The sequence below is a fragment of the Pelobates fuscus genome, chromosome 3 (genome assembly GCF_036172605.1).
Source record: "Pelobates fuscus isolate aPelFus1 chromosome 3, aPelFus1.pri, whole genome shotgun sequence".
Classification (NCBI taxonomy): Eukaryota; Metazoa; Chordata; class Amphibia; order Anura; family Pelobatidae; genus Pelobates; species Pelobates fuscus.
Window position 1 is genome coordinate 330,671,580 of NC_086319.1, and position 17,241 is coordinate 330,688,820.

The 17,241-nt window shown below is 42.5% G+C and overlaps 1 protein-coding gene across 2 annotated transcripts in view; it reads right to left on the bottom strand.

The window, feature by feature from the left end:
• SLC24A5 (solute carrier family 24 member 5) overlaps positions 1–12,034 on the bottom strand; it is a 53,371-nt gene extending 41,337 nt beyond the window's left edge. For both annotated transcript variants that reach the window (XM_063445690.1, XM_063445689.1), the window contains exon 1: positions 11,729–12,034. In XM_063445690.1, coding sequence (XP_063301760.1) covers positions 11,729–11,903 — 175 coding nt within the window. In that variant the 5' untranslated portion in view covers positions 11,904–12,034. The remainder of the gene's footprint in view (positions 1–11,728) is intronic.
• Between the last annotated feature and the right edge of the window lie 5,207 nt (positions 12,035–17,241).

Here is a 17,241-nt window from a genome sequence, read left to right on the forward strand (position 1 = left end):
AGGCCTGTAAATAAGTGGGCAAAAAGGAATACCCATATAATTTAATCAAAGATGTTTATTACGAAAACACAAGACATGGAGTTAGCGTATTACAGTGACATTACACAAATTCATTCCTTAATTCCTGTATTGGCTGAGGTATGCGTTGTTGGTGGGTTTGTACTGAATAAGTACCTCGTGACCCTACTGGCTGATCTTAGTTGATGTTAAGTTATTACGTAGTTATCCTGTATGTGTACAGGTTTTAGAATACCCTAGGCAAAGCTTGGAATCGTGTTGCCCTATGATGGTAAATTCTCTGGTCGTGGGAAACCATGAAAGCCAAGTATATGGCGGTTTGAGCATGGTGTTTGTAACTGAAAACATGTGGTTTTGAATGCCTGGGAGATATAACTTAATGGTGTTGTGTGACATTTGTTTTGATGTGGCAAAAAATGTCGAAGGCCCCGCCACGTTGTATTCTTGAACCAGTTTGTAAGATGGTGGTCTGACATGACCTTTGATATATGCCGTAAGCTCTGTCATGCAGTGTGCGTATTCTTTGAGGGCCAACTGTGTGAATTCCTGCTGTGACTTAGCCACTTTACTATTCCATAGGCAATGCTTGGAGTTGGGGAGCGATCGTGTCCATAGGTGAGGCAGTTGTTAGGGACCTCCTGAATGACTAGATAAGTGGTCAGCAACTGTATTGTAAGTGCCTGTTACGTGGTAACATATATCAGATAAAAATTTGGTGACAGGCTTCCCCTCCGTTAGTCGTCTAAATAATTCATAATAAGGGATACCAGACTGGACTGGTTTATGACGTGGCCAATTGACAAATTGTAAGAGACCTCGAACCGGTCTGTTTGCCCATGAATGACCCCATGTTGCTGCTGCGGCTATGATGGAATATACCTTGAAGCGTGCAGAGTTCTTGTGGAACCTTTGATCTGGGTTACTTCGTCTGCCACCTACTTCATAGCCAAATGTCCCCTGAGGTTGCAGCAAGCTCTGTGTAAGCCGTTGCATCGGGGCGACTATATATGAGGATGAACCTAGTTAAAGACATATATGTATAGGGAAGAGACACCTAAATATATTGAGCCTAGGTGAGTTCCCGCTGGGCGTCTTTCTGTTAGAAGAACCTAAAATGTGTATGAAGTATGTGGGACATTTCTAGTTTACCAGCAGGAACTAATATTGGAGATCACGTAAGTGTTTGTGACTGAAGTTGTCAATGCCGATAAAGGGCCATATAGGGAGGTTTTGAGCGGTCTAACGTGACCTTGGTCGTATGTAACTGCCCAACTGTGGGGCCGAATTGAGTCGTAGTGGATTGCCCGCAGTTGCTCGTCTGTAACGTGAGAGTGAGAGCCACGTGTAGAGGCATGCTGTGGTAGGTTGTGACAAAGTGCAAACTTATGTCAAATTGTAATTCCTATGCCGTATGTAATAGCCCACATGGGGGGCGGCATCATGCTAAAGTGGATAGCCCTTTGGCAGGATGTATGTAATGTGTAAAGAGTGTGGTTATGAATAAAAGTTGGCCGTGGTATGATAAGGTAATGATTGACCCTGTAAGCTGTAATTACTTAAAAGCCTGGATGTTGGGTAAAGCTGTACAATAGGCATTGAACTTGCCTGGCTAATGTGGTAACTCGTACCATGGTTGCCCGAGCAGTCAAATAGCCAGGGAAGCGGGAAGGAAAGTATAAATATCCTGTATATGAGCTGGTCCAATATGCGGCAGTGACGTGAAATAGTTCAGTATGGAATGGCTATGTAAGCACGATGGCGGCTGACTAGTAAGGTCGACCAGGGGAAACTTAACTGATAATTCAGTACGAATCATAATGTATATGGCATGTTGCCCGCGTTGTAAATTGACAATATGTTAGACTGAAGTAGTAAAATAAGAGAGGCCAGGAGAACGTCTGTTACAAGGGAATTATTACATTCTGTGCTTTTTTGGCCAGGAGTAGGCCGTGTAGGTAAGGTCGTGAGGAGTGCTACTGTGTAGCCGTATGTGGGCCGTGCAAGATATAGCAGATGTATAATACTATAAGACGTTGCTTACAGGTAGAAGCTGTAAGATAGCTGAACTTTACGTATACATTTCAAACCAGATGGTATGTGTACTTAGTGCCCCAATGAGGGGTTGCAAATAAGACGTAGTTGTCCACTAAGGTTACCTGAAGTATGTTGCCAAGGCCCATAGATGGCCTTGATTGAGAAGTATGCAGAGGTTGAGAAAGGCCCAATGTAGTTCCTGTGGTATTGGGAGGTAACGTAAGTCTGAGTGGAATTTAATTGGGTGAGGTTGGTAGTTAATTTAAGTTGTAGATCAGCTAAAAGTTACTGGTTATGACAGCGTAGCCATAAGTGAACTATGCTCATACTGACATTGTACAGCAACTTTCAGCGTACCATATGATCGTTGTATGGTCTACATGGGGAACATGATGGAGGTGCTGAAATCCCATAACTAAATTTACTATATACCTGCTGAGTCCAATGACCTGAGGGTCACAATTGCCAGGAATATAGGCTGAGACCTGTAGAATGCAGTAGTGTCTGTACTGCCACAAGATCAAGAAGGTTATGACTAGACGGATGAATAAGTCCAATCTAGTGTCTCTGGCCTTAAGGACCACTGAGATATCGCCCAAGGGGCATGAGCGGTGTGCTGTGACATCCTGGGCGGCAATGAGAAGCGAGACGAGATCAACGTCCTTGCCTTCCAGGATGTTCTTAATGAGGTTTGCCGGACCATATGGTTGAAGTAATGACTTGAGGCCCTAAGTTAATGGGCGTATTAGAATTACTGGGTTGTGAATGGGAATGGGCCGGATTATCAGTTGCGAGTGTTTTTTTGTGTCGCGACTGGACACCTTCCCGTGTTTCTAGTCTATTGTTCATCTGTCCCATGGATGTTACTCTAGAGGCAAACCTGGTATGCAGGTGGCATTGCTTGTGCCACTTGAGCCTTCCCCCATGTCTGATGTGTTAGTATTGGCTCGTTTTGCCTGAATAGTTCTGCTTTGCTGGCAGTAGTTGTAAAGGGTGTGCTGCCCTGCGTAATTCGGCCGTGATTCGTGTGATAGTCCATGATCTAATGGAAGATGGACTGCCGGTGTCCCCTATTCATGTAGGGTTGGCAGTCCTAGGTGTAGTACTTAGAATATAAATGTCATCTCCTTCTTCTGGAACTTGGGACAACTGAAATATATATATGTCGGAATCACGAGTTTTTCTTGAGGGTGTATGCATTTGTTTTAACCAGTGCCGAAGTGGCAAAACAATTCATTAGACTAGTGACAGGTGAGTCCCTACTAGTTGCCAAGTGGCTGGGTCGGTTCTACCTATGGTTGGCGTGAGGGGTTGATCTGCTGGATGTGGGCTTATCAGGGATGAGTCTTTGATCTGTGGAGGGGGTGTGACGGGTGATTCCCTTGCTATACAAGGCGAGGCATCTAGCTATGATTTGGCCCGTGGGGCGTTATAACCTCTTTCGTGGAGGATGGGTGTTGGCCTCGCAGGACCTCTATCTCTAAGGCATAAGGTGCCTGGGAAAAAATACCTAGTTGGCCATATCAATAAGTCTCTGTGGAATGAAACTTTATTCAAAACTGTGTGTAAGGAACCTGGAGCCACATACTTGTATGAACAATGTATGTTCGGTGTTCTGCAGTCGTCTCAGATTATGTTAAAAGGGGGTGGGGGAGGCTTGAACTGGCTGATGGATGATAGCACGGAAGGCATTAGGTACCTGTGAGGTCGTACTGACATGTCGTTGCAGAAGAACCCCCATGATTGTATTGCTTGCTTGCACTCTGGACACCTACCAATATCTTGGATGACATAAGCAATATTCTGGTATGTCACATATACTTTGTAACCTGATGAGCCTAGTCAGTTTAAGCTTGGCATGTTGATCTCTTATGATGTTTGTTTCTTGTTTATATTGTTTTACTGAGTTTTAAATATATATTTTATATATATATATATATATATATATATATATATATATATATATATATATATATATATATATATATACACTTTTATCTATTTGTATCTATTTGATATCTGAAACCTTTTTCCTCGGAGCGTATTCTGCTCCACTTTCATAGATTTCGTTTCCTTTCCCCTGGGAGAAGAAGTGGAACGCATTTTTGCCTCCCATTTCTTTTTGTGTTTCCGGTCCGGGAGGATTTGTTACACTGCTGCGTTCTGTTTCATTTTTGCTTCCGCCTTCCGGTGAGCGTGGAACGCATATGCGTTTCAAACACGGACTAAATGGGACTTCCGGTAACACGAGAATGAGGCTTGGAACGCACACGCTGTTTGAAAGCGCGAAAAGTGGATGCAATCCGACGGAGGAGATTGTGTGCAGATGTGTTCAGCTGAAGAAACTATCCGGATTGACTGACTATGTTTTAAGGCAGGGTATTTAAGTGTATTTATGTATGTATTATGTGTATTCTGTTGCTGCAAGCCCCTGATGAAGTCATTTTGACGAAACGCGTAGGGCGGCAGGCTTTATTTTATATTAATTTTTTTTACTGTGGATTTCTTCATCTCTTTTGTCTCCATACTTCTTAACATTCTGATGGCGAAATTTTGCTTTGGTGGAAGACATTGAGTCTGATTTGAAGAGCCTTTTAACTTCTGTTACATTGTAAGTGTATCCAATAAAGCCACATTTTAATACTATACAGTTATACACTATGGTCTGCCTTTTTGTTTTGTTTTAAGCCTCCATCTCTCCACTGAGAAGAGAAGAAGCATCTCAAAGAAGACCGTTTATACCCTGCCTTTTTACACCTTTTGTTTGTGAGTGCATTTTAGTCTTTTTTCGTGTTATGTGTTTTTATTTTTCTGTCTGCACTATTCGGTCTCCCTTTGTACTATTTTAGGTTGTGCTTTTTAGTGTTTTACATGTTGAGTCTGTAACTTATGTCAGAATAAGTCATGGCAGTATAGTAAATGTCTGCTCGATATGGTTAGTACCCAACGTACATTTTCCTGTGCCCTGAGAGCTGTATCATGTTTGAGTAACGAAACCTGTTAAAAGAAAAACACTTCTTGCATAGTAACTTGGTCTATAACCACGAGAGTAGACCTGTATAATAATTGACAAAATAGTGGCATAAGCATACCCCTGAGCCTGCCCTGGAATAATTTTCCATACTATCCCAAGTGCTAACAGTTGTAAAGACATTTGTGAAGATAATAGCAATGGATTTCACCTATATGGCATACAGTGATTTATAACAGAGGCTATGTGCAACAAGGCCACCAGGTGGCGTGTGCTGCACTTAAGGGGACACCCGTGTATATAAAACAGTGTTGTAACAATGACTATGAATTATGACAATAAGAAATAACATAGTACACATAATATTTGTCATAAGGTGCAAATCAAGCTGTCCAATCCTCAATTCACACATTACTGCACTTAGAGGAATCTCAGCATTTGTGAATGGGAATCCACACTGAAGTAGAGCAGCACCTGACTTCGACCTGTACCTGGCCAACCTGGTCCCCACTAGACCCCAAGGAAGCCACCCACACTCAAATATTAGTAGATACAAACAGAGCTGCAGAATAAGCCACCACCTCAAACAAATAATTCAAACAGCACACACACAGTCCCAATAAACACAACATCACTGACAATCCCCACAAACACAACCCCACAAGCAGCCTCTCATATGCAATTCAATAAACAGCCCTATACATACACCACCAAACACACAATGTGACATATCATTGGTACACACAATTCCACAAGCAGCTCCTATACCAGGCGTAGGTAACCTTTTGCACTTTTGACTAAACCTCCAATGAAGCTTTGCCAGCATTATGGGGGCTGTAGTCCACAACATCTGGAGTGTCAAAGGTTGCCTAACCCTGTATACAATGCCACCATAGGCATCAGACACAATACCACATACTACTCATGAACATATACAATATCAAAGTTTACATATCCACAAATACAAACTGTGGCACCCATAAATAACACAAGCAGAATACGACAACATACAAACAATAATTTTAAATAAAAGGACCGGCACACCAAGGGACTTCAAGATCGTGTTTTGGCACAGTACTACTAAAATTTTTAATTCAGTGTGAATAATGGTAAAAACTAAAATAAAAAAAAATTAAAAAAAATCAGCATTCCACTTAAATTCTATATTGTTATGCAAATAATAACATATATTCATATTTAAATTAATATAGATTACATGTGCCTATTTAGTGATTTATGAAGGGCAACTAAATTCACACAGAACACTACATCTCAATGAAGTGGTCCTGGTGCGATAGTCCTGTAGGTTTAAAGTTGCAATATAACTGAATAATTGCATATTGCAATGTACATAGCAAGGTTAAACACACCTCTAGGGGCCATCTTCCACACAGACAACCACTAGAGGCACTTCATGTGCAATGCCAAAGTGAAACTCAGTCATGTGACTAAATGCAGCACAAGAAATACATTAAATTCAATGCTTCCCTATGAGAAGCATATGAGAACCAATTGAGCATATGCATCTTGTCCCCAATTTTCTTCTATGAGGAGCATTGGATTGGGCAATCAATGAGGAAGCCATGCCTGGAGGAGGTGGAGCTGACAGCAGCATTGAGGCAGTCTCGGGGGTGGAAAAAAAACATTAAACTTTTTTTGTTTTTACTACTATTTTTTATTGCACGGGGGTGGGGGAAGCGCTAGGATAATTAGAGACTAGAGCACTGTAATGATAGGAATACAGGTTTGTATTCACAATGCTATAGTGTTCCTTTAATAGTCATAAATAATTTGCTCTGTGATGTTAAGTTATACGATTTATATCTAAATGTCATTGATGTAAATCTCAGATTGGGGGAAGGATGAATCTAGATATTTCATTGTGTAAGATTTGATAACATCAGCTTTTCTCCCATAGATCTAAACAAATATTACGCCGTAAATAACAAGTGTGTTGAAATAACCAAGAAAGTGGCATGTCATTAGGGAAAAGAGAGAAGAATCAGATGTGTTGTTACTTTGTGCCGGTTTAATCTGGAACAATTCCACAGAAGATATGCTCAATCTAGCAGTCAATTGGCAGCAAAGGTCACTCAAAACAATTTGAGTGCTGGGTGTGTGAAACGAGAGAGAAAAAAAAAAATCAGCATTCCACTTCTAGAGTTAAATTCTATATTGTCCTGCAAATAAATATATATATATTCTTATTTGCAGCTAACTTTTATAACTGTTCAATTTTTCTTCTGACCACACAATCAGCAGATTTGGCAAAACATACATTTAAACTTAATTTTAAGAATCTGGACATCATGCTAATCAAAAGACATCTGCATTATGGGGATATGTTGTATGTTGCTGTCTGATTTGTAATGGTCAATGTTACCCAGGCCAGAAACAACTATACATATTCAGTTATGGCACCAAAGAAATTACCAACTGAATGATCACACTAACAAAAAACAAACCAAAACAAACAACTCTCCCTTCTCCCCCCAAACAAAAACAGCAACACCCAGGATTAGAATAGACACAGTCCTCTACATAAACTAATTGACACATCCTGCGCCCACATAAATATTATTTTATTTAAGATTAAGGCAGATTTGATTATGCAATGCTCTTCTCATGTAGGAAAACTATCATAGTATTTTTGTCATAGTATTTTTGTCATTACTGAAAAATCAAAGATTACACACATTAGAGCCTTAGTGTGAATGCTTTTGTAATTAATACAGGTTAATATCTCATAACTTTTACTGGTTTACCATTGATACACCAGTGACTTGTAAAACCATGCACACAATAAAGATCTGAAGCCATGATAGTGTGGCGAGGTCCATGGTGCTTGTGACTGATGTTAAGATTTATAAGGGCACACTAGCTCTTTATTACTTGGATGGTTTTTGCTCAGGTAAGTGGCGCTTCTGACCAAAGAGGATGTAAAGATGCAATCCATGAGATGCACTGGAAAGAGCCATTTATATGTACACACAGTGGATGCGGGCAACTTTTGGCCTGGAGGAAACTATTGGCATATAGATGTTTTTGGCACAACCTCACATTTTTGTGTTGATGGTCCTACTCATGTGTGCAATATGTGGATAACAGATTTTTCCTATAGAACAAGACTGAATCTGGTTCCTGAGACTTCATTATCACCAATGAGGTGTGTTATGAATATCAGGAACCAGGATTGGTTTTAAAGATTTTTGGCTACACAGGCAAAGATGAATTTTGCTGCCACCACCCCTCACCAAAAAAAAAAAAAAAAAATAATGAAATTTCACCTCTTAATCCCACACACCCTTTGAATGTCTTACTCCCTTTAGTGACTCCCCCGCTTTGCGGTAGTCTCTTTCCTCCCAACCAGGTAAAGAAGCTTCTGTATCCTCTACCCAATCTGACAGGAAGCTGTTTGGTGCGCTCAAACAGCAGCTTCCTGTCAGACTGGGTAGAGGATACAGAAAAACCATTACCACAGCCAAGGCCGGACTGGGAAAAAAAATTGGCCCTGGCATTTTTCAATCACAGCGGCCCCCTGAAAAAGGGGCGGGGCCAGAGAGGGTGTGTTTTGTTATCATTAATGACAAGCACGCACCCTCTCAAAATGAGCATGTTGGTTCAATGCGCAGAGCTCTGCTGAAGATCTCTAGCATGAGAATTGCGTGTATATATACATATATATATATATGGAAGTATTGTATGTGTGAGGGGCGCAGTGTGTATGTGTGAGGGTGCAATGTGTGTGTAAGAGGGGTGAAGTGTGTGTGTGTGTGAGAGAGAGGTGTGCAGTGTGTGTGTGTGAATATGTTTGGAGGGATTCTTCCCTCAGAATTTATCTCCTCCCTATATACAGTACAGAAGTACTCACACAATAAAACAAGCTGGGCACAACATAAAGACATCTATAAAATAAGTACAGCTGAGTACAATATAGAGATAACCATGCCATAAACATAGCTGAGACAAAATAGATACCCATATAACAGGTAGAGCTTAGTAAAATACATAGAAATAACACACAAACTGGGCACCGAAAGGAGATACTCATAACTATCGCACCTAGCCAGGATCAATGTGATGGATGGCACAGAGCTGCAATACAGAGATACATATTCATGTCTCTGTATAATGATCCAGCTCTCTTTCCAACTTCCTAGCCTTCTCTTACATGGTCTTATTTTCAGTATTGCTCCCTTTTTGGCAACTTTAGCTTTTTATTAAATATTGCTGCTGTTATGAAACATACCAGCTACTTCATTTGTTCTGAGCATACAGGCTGCAAAATTAGAAAAAATATAGATGTGTAGATTTGCACTGTAAGCAACGTCCACTCTTGTGAGCTGCAACCGAATCTGTGTCGGGGATGATAGAGAGAAACTAAGCAGGCTACATGTAAGAAAGGAGAGTTCCAATATTGATGGAAGATGCACGGTGAGTAGCAATGGTGATGGAAAGATTGTGAAAGTTTCTGGAACCTCTCTGGATAGCTCATTTTTACATTAACGGCTATAAAGGGTTGTGGAAAGTCTGTCTGGGAGAAGTAAGGATTCTTAGAAGGTAGTTGCACATGGATGGAGATGGGAATGATAGTCATGGAAAAAGGAGAGGCATCCAGAAGAATGAAGAAGTAGGGCAGCAGTTAATTTGGAAATATGGGGCAGTGCATTTGAAGACTTGGTAGACTATATCAGAACTTTGAATTATATTCTGGAATCAATAGGGAGTCAACTGAGGCAGAACAATGAAGGAGATGATGAGCAATGAGTTAGTCATATTCCACTGGTTTGTGAGAAACACAAAACAGGTTATTCACTAAAAAGTGTCAATTGTCTGTCTGGAATTCAAAATGGATTTCAAATTGAAGTCCAAATAGCCGCACTTAAAACATAGGCTACTTAGAGAATTTTTCAAAATTGGCTATTTTGGCTTAAATGTCAAAATTAACCAGGGATTTCTGACAATTTGGACCTTTGTGAATAACTGCTTGTGTTGGTTATAAAATCTGTAAGAGTTTTTATAAACTTTAGTCAGAAAGTTATAACTTTTTGGCATCTGACCAGGGAATTTAAAATGTTTGAGGTAATAATAGAGTTGGAAATGTTTTTATGAGAAGTTGCCTCCGAAACAAAAAAAAAAAAGTGATTATAGTGCACAATTATATTGTCTATATTTATGGCAGAGAAGGGGTTTATGTCAGCTATGGGGGCAATATGTCACAATTACGGTGTATTTTAAGATGTTCCTTTGTGGAGTTATGTCTGCCTGACAGTGTAGGAGATAGAGTCCTTTCCCCTCTCTGTCGAGGATGGAGTTAAATTATAGATGCAGTCGGTCTGTCCATCTGGCAGTTTAGGATTGGATAAACTATTTATTGGCACAGTCTCTGGCAGGGAAGGGTTTAAATGTATGAACTTGTGGACAAAATCCTTTTTACATTTAGTTTTTTTGCCATTTTTCCCTGCAGTATAAATAGCCCCAATGGAATAGTAGGATAATGGATCAGCACTCTAGAATATTGTTACCAGAGGACAGTTACCGATTCTGCAGACTCCAAAGAGCTGCCTAGCTGCATGTGGAAATTCATGCTCTCCGTGTTAAAATCAATGAAATACTATAACAATTAATTTATTGCACCAGCAATTGTAAACACGTAAACGTACGTGTCCTGTAAAAACCTTGCAATCTGGCTAACCCACTCTACAACAATGCATCACAATGAACACAGTTCTGATAAACGTAAATGGCTATTAGTTATTACCAGTGTGCATCGGATGCTATGGGCACAATAAGCGGAGGCAACATTTTATTGCAGGTTGAAAAGGCATTGGACTATTGCCCTCATGTCCATTGTGAAATCCAAAAACACAACAACATTACTGTAAAAATTCCAAATATCCTGGGAATATTGTGGAAGCATAAAACAACCCTGTACCAAATAAAGTAAACTCCTTACATCTTTGCACTCTGCCCTTTAGGGAAAACATATGCATACAAAATTTAACAAAACAATGCAATTGTTATTTATTAATACCTGGGATCAACAGAGAAATAAGGTAGACTGTGCATATGCCATAAAACCAGGTTTTAGTATTCCAGTGAAAGGCAGGCAGCTCATAAAGCAGCATGTTTTCTGCTCTGCATTTAATATAAATGAAGATTTAGAGCGCTCGTCAAGTTACCTAAGCAAATCTACACTCATTTCACTATGGATGAAAGATACACAATAACAATAACATTTTATTCCTGTCAGCAACTTGACTATTTTATAAAAATTACATTTTTTTCCAGGTGAATTTAACATTTTATATTCCAGAAAACAATTCTACAATTCAGGGACTTTAAAAAAAAAAAAATTTAAAATATATAATAATAATAATAATAAATAATTCAAAAATATGGAATGATGTGCATTTATACAAACTGATATTTGCAGATCTGTCCTGCAAATAGTGTTGAATACACCCTAGGGTTTATTCACTAAGCTCCAATTTGTAGCAAATTAAAATCAGAATGACAACATTAAGTCAAAAATAGCTAACCTGAAAAAATTCGCTAGTTTAGCTTTAGTTGTAGTTTGGCCATTTTCGCCTCAGTTTCGCCATTCAGACTTGTATTTGCTACAATTCAGAGTTTAGTGAATAAGCCACAATATAATGATACATGGTTTATCAAATCACATAGGACTCCTTTACTACAACTGACCAGCATCTCTCCGGACTCGCCGGTTGCTTGTCGCCCCAGTGGAGGCGGTCAGGTGGACAAGGTATACCACTGTGCACAGCAGCAAGAAAAGGCCAAACGTTCCCAATGCAACAGTGCGGGGCCTCCTTTTTCTTCCATGGAGTCTTCCATCTAGAGAGGCTGCAATCTTTTCCATATTCAAACCTTAACAGATCTCCTCTCCCAGAACTCTGTGCCCTGGTCTGAGGGAGGAGGCCGGATTAATCTTCATCATGTGATACTGTGTGTCCTCTCTGCGTGCACAGATTAACCCTCCCTAGGGCTATAGTGAACCTCAGTTTCTCTTAGATAAAAGTGAGGGTCAGGAAGCATAATATCTAAGGACCACAAAGTAACAACAGTTAAACTCAGATGATGCTGGATCACGAGGCCCATTTTAAGCTGCCTTTAACCTCACATTGTTAATACCAGGGGGCAAATAAACTATTCCTGAAAGAAACAAGACACGTCAATCCTTTCAGCTCTGGAATGGTATTCAGTTATGTTTTACGCTTACTCTTTAATGACTTCAATTTCTGTCATAAAATGAGCTATTAACTAAGTCTAACTAGTGGGGTTGCTCTTTGCCATCTGGTAAATTGCTTTTTTTGTACCCTTGGCTTCTTAATCAGCGTAGATGTTGAGTTTTATATTTGTTACAATGCTATTAATATTACAAAGTATACTTTATTTTTTTGGCTTTGACAGAACTAGGTAATGACGTGCTAATCCTTTTATAGTGAAGGAGAGAATTAGGAACAGATTGTTTCTGTAGTGTAGAATTTGTTAACTCCTTCATTACAAGAAGTATCTTACACTTTAAAAAAACAAAAAAAACATTTCCAAAAGTCTGAATTTAGAAAGAAAAAAAAAAAACAACTTTCCTGGGAATTCAAAGGCTAAAGTCTGATAACAATACACATATTATTCTCAGAATTAAATCAGGCCAACTATGATTTGTTTCAGGTTAACCCTGAATTAAAACTCGACCAAATGCACCTGTAATACCTTCAAATGCTCCTGAAAGAACCAAAACTAAGCTTTACTTGGGAGTTAGTTTCTAAATTATTCCCATAATGAAATTAGTAACTTAAATAATTCGATCTGGCACCTGCCCAAATGGAAAAAGAAAAACAAATAAATAAAATATGGCAAGCAATATTATGGCTCCCATGCTAAATGACAGATTGGGAGGAAGTGAGGATTAAAGGGACACTCCGGACCCCTAAGGAACATCAGCTTGCTAAAATGCTTTATGTGTGAAGACTGTGTCTTTTTTTTTTCTTTTCATTTAAAAAAAAGATGTTGCTGAACTACAACTCCCATGATTCTATGAATGAAATAGGCTAAGAATCATGAGAGTTATAGTGCAGCAACATCTGGAGGGCCGGAGTTTGGAGAAGCCTGAATTAGCATGTTCATAAATTAAGTCAATTGCACAACCAGTCCTGCATGTTTTCATTGAAGTATGTCCACTAAGCAGTAATTTTATAACAAGACACGGAGGCTCATATTGCATATCCCTTTCTTTACTGTCCACCAATAGCAGCAAAGAAAACAAACAGAATGAAAAAATAATGAACATGTAGTAACATAGGCCCCTCCCCGCTCAGGTCCCAGTATAACAGGCAGCACTTCCCTTCCATTTCCCTCTTTCTTTGCTGCTCCGACACAAAGATAAGTACATGTCATTTTCTCTCTTCATATTCTCTTAGTATACTGATTTTGTTCATTGATATTTTCTGTCAGTCTGCTTACCACTTAACCTGGTAGCATTCTATAGTTTTTTCCTACCATATTTATCTCACATTTATTTGTATTTCTTGTTTTCATTTATTCATTTATTTATTTTATTTATATTTATTTCATTTTCATTCTGTATTACAATTTAGTATTTTGTCTCATTGTACCTCTATGTCTTTATCTGGTTTTCTGTTAGTCTCAGGGCCCAGACCTCCCCTGTCTATGTAGTCTTGTCTCCTGCCTGTCTTTTTGCCTCGGGCACCATTTTGCGCATGTTCTCTCCCGGCCGTGTATGCGTGCGAATTGAGCCTATTCGGCAGATTCGCCGCACACACATCTCATTCCCCATTTGGCGAACAGAGCGTTCGCATGTTCGGTAGTTTTACCGCGAATCTCGCGGGTGCCGAATCCCGCGAGATTCCCGGCGGCCATTTTCAAACTTCCTGTTCCTACATCTTAGTGTGTCACTGGTCTGGGCCCTGGTGAGAGCGTTTTTTAGATTCGTCTAGCTGTTTGGGTGACTAACCCATACGTTTTTTCTCTTACCCATTACTCCCTGCTAGTTTTATCAGCATGCCTAAACACAGACTATCCGCTGGGTCCACTCCCTCTGGGGAGTCTGATACCCCACTCATTAGGAGTGAGGCTCCTGTCACCTCAGACAACTCGCCTATTATGGCTGACGGAACTACCCACCCTGGTGGGGCACAGTTCCTAGCGCTGCAGCACTCAGTAACAGACGCCATTATGGCAGCCATGGGGTCTATGTCCTCCACCCTCTCCCACACCATTTCACAGGCCCTCTTGCCACGTCCTTCATACGAGCAACTTTCGGGCCTACTGACGCCTTTACCATGTCCCTCCACAAATCCCCAGGGAGAGGTGTTTAAAGAGGTGTTTAAAAAGGCTACCCGTAAGTCCAAGCATCCCTCTGCCTCCAGAAACACCATGACTGGCGTACCTTCGGTCGCCCCAGAAAGCGTGTCCCATCCATGCAAAAGAGCCTTTCCGCGCCAGGCAGAATGGGCGCGGCTTTGGAAATGTGCCAGAGCACAGAAAGAGAGCGACACCGACTCAGAAATCGGGTCAAATGAGGAGGCTATGAGCAAGTCGGATACCGACTCTGATGCGGATGCCGCTGATGATGGTCTTGACCTCCTTTCCTCTGCTCAGGCAGAGATGCCCGAGGCGAGATAGGGACCAGGAACCCCGCGGCTGCGGGGTCAACCCTCGTTGATCCTTCGGGTGTCCCACTCTTCGACCCGGATGATCTACACCATCCGAGGTCGGCCGAGTGGCTCCCGGCTGACCACGTTGCCACATACCTGGAAAATTGGGTCAGAAGACCCTTAAGTAAAGCGGCCCGCAACAAATTGAGGGCAGAGTGTCCTAGGCCTGTGGTGCCCAATAAAGTTTGTGACACTCCGGAGTTAGACCCCAAGATGACCCAGTTCCTCACTAAAATGGGTTGGAATCCCCGTAAAGGACTGGAGTCGGCCAGGACAAACACCTGGACATATTCGGCCCCTTGGCCAAACTATTTGACTTGGCGGAGGACGCCAGAGCGGAAAACCGCATGGTTGACCCCGAAGACCTTAGAGGTTGGGTCCAGAGAGCAATATGCATTGCTGGGAGTGTAAATACCTCCCTATCTATAGAAAGGCGTAAGGCCATATTATTCAAAATTAAGCCCAAACTGGCCAACCTCGCCCTTACGGAAGCGGGTAAAGACGCCCAAGGCCTCCTCTTCGGAGATTCCTTCATAAAAGATTTAGGGCGCTTCGTTGGAGCATTCACGGCTCTGGACAAGGCCCAAGCCTCCATGAGACGAGTATTCCAGGGGCGGGTCTCTACCAGGGCCGGCAGATTCAGGAGCCGTCTGTCCGGCCGCAGTTACCCCCAATCCCGTGGCACAGGATGAGGCTCCTTCCAATACCGTAACCAATACCAAGATTCCACTTCCCGCCCCACATTTTTTCCATCCCGCGGACGTCCATGGCGATCCAGAGGCCTTCGGGGTAACCCAAGCTCAAGACGACCATACGGTGAGATGCCTCATACCACACATTTCTTCTCCGGGTTACGTAGGAGGCAGACTCCAACATTTTTTCCCAGCCTGGTCACAAATCACTTCAGACCCCTGGGTACTGCCCACTATTCGGGGTTTCAATATAGAACTCACCAATCATCTCATACACATTCCCCCTCCTCGACCAATCCGCTTTTCCCTCCAGGATCGTGGACGGAACGACGAGGAACTCTCAACCCTCCTTCTCAAAGGGGCTATAGAACAAGCACCCCTCAGCCCCGCAGGTGTCCTAAGCAATATCTTCCTGGTGGAAAAGAAGGGCGGCCAATTGAGGCCCGTCATAAATTTGCGCCCCCTCAATGCCATAGTAAGGTACCGCCATTTCAAGATGAAAGGTATTCACCTACTAAGAGATCTCCTCCTCCACGGAGACTGGCTAGCAAAACTAGACCTAAAAGACGCGTACCTGACAGTGCCGATAGCGGTGGCATCTCGGGACCTCCTATGCTTTTACTGGCGGCACGAGACATGGCGGTTCACCTGCCTACCCTTTGGCCTCTCCTCAGCCCCGTGGTGCTTCACGAAGCTTTTACGGCCTGTGATGGCCTGGCTACGCAGTCGAGGAGTTCGACTAATCGTCTACCTAGACGATATTCTCCTCATGGCTCAGGAGCGTTCCACCCTCCTCACACATCTACGGCTGGCCATAAACCTCCTTTCACGCTTAGGTTTCATAATCAACTGGGAGAAGTCGTGCCTGTCCCCCGCCACCCGCATGGAATTCCTAGGATTCCTAGTGGATTCGGGGGCAGCAACGCTGAGCCTCCCGATATCCAAAATTCGATCCATCCGCAAAGAGTTACGCAGGGCCCTCATCCGGCCCCAGCTCACCTTACGCCAACTTGCACGCCTCATAGGCCTGCTGGCCTCCTCGATACAGGCCGTGTTCCCAGGTCCTCTCCACTACCGAGCGCTACAGCGCCTAAAAATCGCTCACCTAAGATCCGGGGCATCCTACGCGGATCTGGTATCATTGGACAGCGAGACGAAAGACGAGTTGCGATGGTGGATTCTCAACCTGTCCGCATGGAACGGCAAAGCCATCTTCGGCTGAATGCCAGAATTCACGATCGACTCAGATGCGGGTCTCCACGGTTGGTGAGCCCACTGCGAGGGAGTCTCAACAAGGGGCCGTTGGTCGGAATCCGAATCCCTACTGCACATCAACGCCCTGGAACTCCTGGCAGGCTCCTTCGCCATTCGCAGCTTCGCCAAAGGCCGTGCCCTATCATGTATTCGGCTCCGCATGGACAATGTTTCGGCGGTGCGATATGTCAACCACCTGGGTGGTACACAGTCGGCAGTCCTGGCCAGATTGGCGAAGGACTTTTGGGAATTTTGCCTGGAACGGAACCTGATGGTCTACGCGGAATACCTACCTGGTCTGCACAACGTCCAGGCGGACTGGGGTTCACGTTATCTCTCAGACATCAGCGACTGGAGATTGGCCAGGGAGGTGTTCTCCAATATATCGTATCTCTGGGGACCGTTTACCATAGATTTTTTACTTTTCGCTTCCCGGCTCAACGCCCAACTCCCACGCTTCTTCAGCTGGATGCCTTCCTACAAGACTGGAACGGAGGTTTCCCCAAATGCTCGAGATGATGTTCGACTACCCCCGACTCCTACCGGGACACCACAACTTGCTGCAAGACCCGACGGG